Source organism: Limulus polyphemus, unplaced genomic scaffold, assembly GCF_000517525.1.
Source record: "Limulus polyphemus unplaced genomic scaffold, Limulus_polyphemus-2.1.2 Scaffold993, whole genome shotgun sequence".
NCBI classification, from domain to species: Eukaryota; Metazoa; Arthropoda; class Merostomata; order Xiphosura; family Limulidae; genus Limulus; species Limulus polyphemus.
The window spans coordinates 279360-288000 of NW_013666603.1; the positions used below are offsets into that span (position 1 = coordinate 279360).

The following is an 8641-nucleotide window of genomic DNA, read 5'->3' on the forward strand; positions in this document are numbered from 1 at the left end:
GTTTAGAGAAGGGTTGTTTTGTTCAATTAAGATGGATTCCTTGATTTTTCGTTTGTTTATGTTGGGTTCTTTGTTTAAAATGACTGTTTTTAATAGATATACTATGGTGAAAAACATGGGACGTTTTTTTATTGTGCAATCAGATTGCAATACATACAGCATTCAAGAGTTATGGTGACTTTACTCCGTTCAACCAATGAAACTGAAAATCATTAACCATGGTTCACAGTCCAAAAATATGAAAGTGTGATGCACTGGGCTGAGTGTAGTATGAATTTTTGTGCACCATTTCATAGTTATACTCTCAAATATCACAGTTGCATGGCCTAAATTTTTCTATCATTCTCTGATATATGCAAATTTTAATATTAAACAAGAATAGATGCTCTGTGTTAATATTGTAAATAATGATTATTTTGTTTGTAAAAATATAAATTCTGTTGACATGTTTTCATATCCATTTGCCATTCTGTAAATGTTTTTTCATCTGCTTGCAGTATGTTCTGTAATTTTTATAGTTTTGATAATATGTTGGAATGTGCACATTGTTTACCCTATCTTAATTACTGCTTAAACTATGTAACAATTTTAGAATTGTATTAATCAGATGGGACAAAGTATTGCATACTGTTTAGTATAAAAAAAAAAGTTAATGCAAGTACAGTAAAAGGTTGATTTAGTATATAGAGAGAAATGGAACTTTTTTTGAGGTATATTCAGACAGTAATTTCAAATTGGTTTTGGTGGGATTCAAGATATTCATAATGTGTGTGTGTATATTATGTCTCCTGAATTCTAATGTATATATTTTGGTATATGTTAACTTTTGTGCAACTATCAAAGATAGCTCAGTTCAAATAATTTTTTTTCTAGGTGAATTCCATTTCTTGGAGTATTTTACTCTTGCATAACTGCTTAAAATAACCAGATGTAGGTCTTCAGTCAACCCTGTGTTTTATTTTATTTTAGACTTTTGAAATCAAGGCCTCTTTTAAAGGAATCATGACATGTTACTTGCAAAATAGAAATAACAGTGAACGAGGAGGTGATGGAGAGATTTGGACTGCTATATATGATTATAAAGCTATAGCAGATGATGAATTATCTCTCCACCAGGGTGAGACTGTTGTGGTGTTGTCAAAAGATTCTAAAATATCAGGTGATGAAGGTTGGTGGACAGGCAAAATAGAGAAAAGGGTTGGAATTTTTCCTTGTGAGTTTGTTACAAAGCCAAGCAATATTCAGAATGTTCAACCACAAGGAAACCATGAAAGACCTTTTGAAATAGACTTTTCCAGTTTGTCTTTAGAAGAAGAGATAGGATCTGGTGGATTCGGGAAAGTTTATCGTGGGATTTGGAGGAAACAGGAAGTTGCTGTAAAAGTTGCTCATTTGAATCCTGATGAAGATTTTAGTGTTACAAAAGAAAATGTACGGAAAGAAGCAAAAATATATTGGCTTTTAAACCATTCTAACATTGTTACTTTAAAAGGTGTCTGTCTGACAAATTCAAACCCTTGTCTTGTTATGGAATATGCTTGTGGTGGATCACTAAATCGTGTTCTTGTTGCTCAAAAACTTCCACCCCGAGTAATTGTCAACTGGGCATTGCAGATAGCCAAAGGTATGAACTACCTACATCATGAAGCTCCCATATCATTGATTCATCGAGACCTTAAGTCTAATAATGGTAAGTGGAAAACATTTCATTGTAACTATAGAAGGCCATTTGACATAACTTCTAGGGTGATAATAAAGAAAATGTCATATTTAAAGTGATTATACTTTAGAAACAAGTCTTAGGGAAATTATATTTCATTAGAGGCACGTTGAGAATCTTAAGTTTTATTCAGGAAAGTTTGGAAAAGGTGCAAGGGTGTCAGAACTGTTACAGAAGGTTTTTAGTATACCTTTCTTAATTTTCAATCAGCATATCCTAAAATGAAGCTACTTGTACTGGAAGTATCAACATGCATCTTATTCAAACAACCAATCTCATAGTGTTGAAAGAGAGAAGGAGAAATGAATGAAAGCAGTACTAATTTGTGACAAACTAATTTATATGTTTAAAGTAATATGGTTTTGAAATACCCTACACTTTCACGAATAAAACTTGTGATTCTTGTACTTCTGTTGAAATTTTGTCAATGCTTTACATGTAGATGGCATGTTTAGCGAGTAGCAGAGAATAGAAAAATTCATGTAGATTGAATATTTATTTGCAGTCTTAACTAAATGTTTTAGGCTAGTTAGTGTTTTGAAACATCATATAAAGAAGTAAGACAGCAAACTTTGATGTTGAGTAATCTAATTTTGTCTTTCAACTAAATTCTTTGTATCTTTATAACCAACAGAAAGAGCAGTTTCTCCTCTATGTAAATCTGACAGTCATTTGTAAATAGCTTGAAGGAGAAAGTAATAATTTTGCCAAAGCTGTTGACCTGTAATAACTAAATCGTCGTTCTGAATAGGAATGAGATTTTTTGTGACCTACGTATAGTTTATTTAGAGACCCAGATAAATTATATGTGTTTTTTGTGTGTACTAATACAGTAACATAATATTTTGGTTTTCTAAAATTAATATTTGAAGCTCACAAAAATTAATATATTTCACCCTCTACTCGGAGGAATAAATGAGGCTTACAGCAAGACTTAGCACGTGCAATGCATGAGCTCAACATTTTGTAACATTGTAAGTACTCGAAATCTTGTTTTTCAGCATATTTTTTAGTTATTGTTCAGTGTTTTAAGAAAAGTATTATTTAAACACTTATGAGTAAATAGTAATATATATATATATATATGTACACACACACACACACATGTATTGTATGGTAGCTGAAATATCACTGTATTTTGTAGGCCAATACAGAGTTATGCCTATTGAATGTGTGTTATTCTAATTGTCTAAAAGCAACTTGTACAACATTATAAACTTGACAACCTGAAAACAGGTTATGAACTTAGCACACAGGATCACCTACAAAAGTTGTAATGTTTTCAAACAAGGCCCAAAACTCGAACTTTTATGAAGAAGAATACTCAACTGTTCAAAGTGCTTGAGTTTTGGGTCTCAATTGAAAACATTAATACTTAAAAACAGGTTTATTCGTAATATTTAGAAAGGTAAAATATTTTACAAATGTTGGGGAAATATTGTTATGCTTTATAAAGAAGACTAGACTTAGAAGGTTTGCAAAACTAAAACCAAAGCTAAACAAGTGTGATAGGTAGTATTGGAACCTGAATTTTTATTGGTTAATGAATAAGTGTGCTGAAAAGAGGAATAGGATTTTATAAGCATGTGTTCAAATAACATCTTTGGACACTTATGATATTGCTGCACTGTAGCATGCAAATGATCATGTGACAACTCTATAAATAGGAGTGTGATCATCCATCTAGTTCAGCTGACTCATACTATACTTATTGTACAATCATCACTTCTCAATTTGGCACTTTCATGTGCACACACGTAAATTTTTTGCTTGTGCCAGTGATTAATACTTTGCTTTTTAACAACTATTTTTTGTGTTTTCTTTACTTAAGTTGTAGAAGGCTTTTGATTATTTTTTCCCATTCCTTTCCATATTATGAACTCACAAGTGGTGAGGATCCATCAGTTCTTAGTCCTGCTAGACAAATTACTAGTGTGGCTTCAGGTTCATCACTTTCTGTCTAAGAGGTGTTGGCCATAGTGCATAGGGAATTGGAGTCATACATGTGGTCTGGTCTGTCTTCTGACCCAGGGACAGATATTCCTTTCCCTGGGGATCATGTTCAAGAGGATAACGATTTTGACAGCCTGTTTTCTCCAGTTGTTTTTGCTGTTGCTTCTCAATCAACTGCCATTGATCTACCTGATCCTTCTTGGATATGGTCTCTCAGGTTTACCTTCTATCACTTTCTCTTGAGTCTTATGATTCTTCCCCGTCCTTGTTCCATTCTGGACGTGCTTCTGATTATTTTTTGTCCAGGTATTCAGGTTCTTTCAGATCAGGTTCCTTCTCACTTTCATGCTGGAGCCAGTACACCATGTCCTTCTTGTTTGGCAGACACACATGCCTTATCCTACCGTCGGGCTTGAGATCCCTTTTCTTGACTTTCATAATTTGGAATCTCTTATTCGGGCATGGGGACCTGATCCTGTTTCTTCTTTTCACCTTTCCCCTGCCCTATTCTTTCATCTTTGTCTCACCCTTACTACTCTACTATGTTATCTTTTGTCTATCCACCTGCTTTATAAAGTTATCCACCATTCCCTGGGGGATTGTTGGCAAATACTTGTTCTCTTATCTCTTCTAGATTAGTGCATTTATCTTCTTCAGCTTTGTTTCACCATACATGGTGTTGCTTTGTAATCACGACTTCTTGGGCTGGGATGCCCTGATGTCTGAGCTATGTCTGCCTGCTTCTTGTCTGTGTGACCTTAGACTGGATCCATTCCTTCACCAGTCTGTTTTTGGGGATTCCCTAATTCCTTGGACTTGTGTAGAGGCTGTGTGCCCACGATCCACCATTTCTTCTTTGGTTTCTTCTCTTTTGCAATCTTCTCCTGTAACTGTATCCTGCTTCCCCTCCTTCTTATGTTTCTGCCTCAGTACATTCATGCTACTCCACCATTGTCTTCAGCGCTGCCAAAATTGACGATGACTATCCCTTAGGTTCAGGTCCTGTAAAAGCACAGTGGGCCCAGTTTGCTCACTTGTGGTATTCACTTGCACCAGATTTTTGGGTGTTTCAGGTGTTGTAAAGGGGACTGGATCTTCAATCTTCAATTTTTGACTTCCATTCCCATTTCTTTCCTTCCTTCTCATGATCCAGTTTATTGCCAGCATCTGTTGGAAGCAGTTTTGAATCTTGTAAAAAGACACTATAGAACAGATTTGTCTTTCTTCTCTGGGTTTTTATTCATGTCTGTTTTCCCCAAGAAAATAGGGGATTGGTATCTGGTGATTGATCTTTTGAGCCTGAATTGCTTCATAAACCCACATTGTTTTACCATGGAGTCCTTTCTTTCCCACAGGTGGTCTTTTACTCCAGGTCTATGGATGACCAAGATCAACATCTTGGATGCTTACCTTCACAATCCTGTTTCCCCTTGCATCCAGGCATTATCTTTAGTTTGTTCGTCAAGTGTCTCAATTCCACGCTCTCCCAGTTGGCCTTGCCTCGGCTCCATGTGTTTTCTGTGGTTCGACCTTTTGCTCATTACATTTATAGCTTTTGGCTCTGTCCCAACAAGTTTTATATGACCATACCCTTCTCTTTCAGGAGTCAGCATATCAGGATTGGCTAGTAAAATTGGAGAAGTCATATCTAGAGATTTCAGGTCAGTGGTCTGAGGTTGAATTCACCCTTTATTTCAGTCTCTTGGAATTGGTGGTGGTACATCGAGCTTTGGATCATTTTATTTTCATTGTCAATAGGCTTCTCATAATGGTCCATACTGACAACTCTACTTTTGTTTCTTGTATCAGTCATCAAGTGGGCACCCTGTCTCTTTCTCTCTTTTTCACACACAAAACCTCCTTTTCTGGATTCACTTTCTACACTTTCATCTTATTGCTTTCCATATCCTGTTCACCCTGAATTTTGTTGCCAATTGTCTCTCATGACCCAACACAATTCTACGAACAAAGTGGTCTGTCAATCTCTTGGTATTCAAGTGGCTATACTATCATGTGGACACTTCTCTTTTGGATGCTTTTGCCATTCACCTCAATACTAAATTTCCCCTGTTCTAACCACTGGTTTTACATCTGGCTGCTTTGGTTATGGATACATTCAGCCAGGACTGGTCAAACCTTTTTCTTTATGCCTACTCTCCTATTCTTCCTTTCTCACATGTACTTTTCCTTATTCAGACCACCCTGTGTTGAGTCTTCCTGATTGCTCCATATTTGCTAGCTCAGCCATGGTTTTCTCTCTTGAACCTTCTACAGTTCTACCCTTTCTCTATCCTGATCTCTCCTACTTCAACCATATTCCTTACTCTCCCATCCAACAGTATCTACACTCCTTCTTCACGCGTGGGTTTTGTCTGGTCTCTTGTGAGATGCTCTCTTCATGTGTAACCTTTCTGCTTTCTCATTCCATTTGTTTTTCCTCCCTCCTTCTATAGCAGTGGAAGTGGTACATTTTCCATCCTTGGCTTCTACATCGCGGCTACTTCTGTTCCTCACCTGTCTGAATTTTTCACTTGGCTGTTTGACCAAGGCTTAACTCTGTCAACTATTGCTGGCTACAGGGTTGCACTGTCAAATACTTTCCAATTTCCACGTTTTTGGTGTGTCTTTTCATTCTTTTTGCCTCCCTTGTCCTGCTATCTTTCCTCATTGGGACCTGAATGTCGTTCTCCATACCCTTACCCCCTTTCTTTTGAACCTTTAGCCTCTTGTTCCTTATACCACCTTTTGCTTGAAACCTATTTCTTGGTTCTCTTTGCTTGTGGTCTGTCAGTGGCTGGATATATATGCTTCCCATGTTTGTTTCAAGCACTCATATATTCTCCTTTATCCAGACCATGCCTTTCTTCCCAAAACTTCTGTGTCATGGAAGGAAGACAGCACTTTCAACCCTATCTCCCTTCTATCCCTCATCTTTATTCTTGTTCCAGTCTTTCCCCATCAGCTCCTTTTCATGTTTCCCACTCCTGTTTCTTCAAACCTTAGAAGTCTTCCTCTTCCTGAGATATCTCTCTCGTTACACTCACTGGAGAGCTGAGACATCTCGTACATCTAGCATATGCTTCTTTGGACAAGGATTCGTGTGGCTGCTCATTTTCGTCATCCACTGGAGATCATGCAGGTTCGCATGTGGACTACCCTACATACTTTTGTCACACAGTATGTTCCATCTTGCTGTCTCTTCTCCACCAGGATATCAATTGCCTCCCATCACCATTCTTCATACCCCTTACCAGATCTGACTGGATAAGTTTTTTTTTCTATCTGTCTTGCCTTTGCTGTGGCCTTATCTTACCTCTCAGGATCTCACTGAGGGGCATACAGTGCCTGCCTACTTATAGATTATTATAAGTAAAGCAGTGTTGGTATTGCTACCCATCCCCCTGGTCCAAGTTGAATAAACTTGGGTTGGTCTGCTTTTAGTAATATGGTTTTGTGAATACCATTGCACAATTTTAATGTGTTGCCTTCCTCTGGGCTCCCCAATGCACATTTAGTCCCTTTATCTTGGGAAGTATAGGAGTCCTTATTTGACCAATTTCACTCAGTAGAAAGTAGTGCAGTGGTATACTGTTGGTGGGGCTGGTGTGAACACTTCTCCTTTGGGGGAATGGTAAAAAATTCTTGACATCACCTGGTTTTAGACTGGCAATGATCCACCACATACAGTTCACTCCTCTGGCTTGCTTTGCCCCATTTTACCACTGTCTTGATTTCAGTTCCTGGGTTGTCTGGTGTTGAATTGATCTGGACCAGCCAACATAAGTCCTCACTCATATGATTGGTCGGGACTCGCTTCTTACTGCAGATCAAATGAGAAATTCTTGATACCACCTGGTTTTGGACTGAAATTGAACCACCATGTTTGCTTCCCTCATCCTTCCATTGCCTAGATGTTGAGTTCCTGGGTGGCCTGATGTTGAATGTGTAATGACTAGGATGGTAGAACAGAAGTTACTTTTCCCTTTTGCTTTCTGGTATGTAGGTGAAAATGGTTGAGACTCTCTACTGTGGAATGGATGGCACATACTCAATGCTGACTGGTTTTGAAGTGGAGTTGACCTGTCATGTATGGCCTGATGAGCCCTAGCCACATTACACCATAAAGCACAGTTTTCATACACTGTTTCTGGACCTGTTTCTTTTTTCACCTGACTTGGTGACATTTCTTCATTATGGGCGAAGAGTATACCCTGGGACAGAATGGATGTGGTCTCCCACTGGTGTGCCTTTATACTTTATCACAACTTCTTTTCCAAGTTGCACTTGTGAAAAAACTTGTTCCCACTACAAAATTATGAGCATCTGTTACTAAAATAAGTGTATCTTCAAGAGTTGAGTATTCACAATCAGCAGTTCAACAAAAGTTGAGTTACTTATATAGAGGATGGGCTATGTCAGAGAATGATTTTACACAATAATGAGAGTAATATTACAGCCCAAAAAATCTTAACTCACTCAAATGGTGGTTAATTTTCTACGGAGTCAGATTTTGATGGGTCTATAGACACACTTCTTCTGACATATGTCCCAGGAAACTCACCTTTTGATGGAATAATTCACATTTCTTAAGATTCAGCTTAAGGTTTTCTTTTGTCAGCCAATCCAGAACCTTTTCTATGCTTTCATAAGCATTAACAAAGTCTTCCCCTGTGCAATTATGTCATATAAGGATTATAGTACCACTTTCCATAGTAGTTCAGACAGAGCATACTATATTAATTATGGCTGGAGACGGCTTGAATGGGTAATGAAGAAAAACTTTAATATAACCGCAAATGTACAACGTTTCAACAAGGTTTTGTCATCATCAGGTAAAATGACAAAACCTTGTCAAAACGTTGTACATTTGCTGTTATATTAAAGTTTTTCTTCATTACCCATTCCAGCCGTCTCCAGCCATTATTAGTCTCAAAGTGGGTTCCTCGTCATCGAATACTATATTAATTA

The 8641-nt window shown here is 37.4% G+C and overlaps 1 protein-coding gene across 7 annotated transcripts in view; it reads left to right on the plus strand.

The window, feature by feature from the left end:
* Positions 1-8641, plus strand: part of LOC106461589 (mitogen-activated protein kinase kinase kinase 9-like) — a 100423-nt gene that overhangs the window by 34996 nt on the left and 56786 nt on the right. For 6 of the 7 annotated variants that reach the window (XM_022388597.1, XM_013921430.2, XM_022388598.1 and 3 more), the window contains one exon: positions 874-1690. In XM_022388597.1, coding sequence (XP_022244305.1) covers positions 1003-1690 — 688 coding nt within the window. In that variant the 5' untranslated portion in view covers positions 874-1002. The remainder of the gene's footprint in view (positions 1-873; positions 1691-8641) is intronic. The other variant, XM_013921431.2, reaches the window with a different exon arrangement.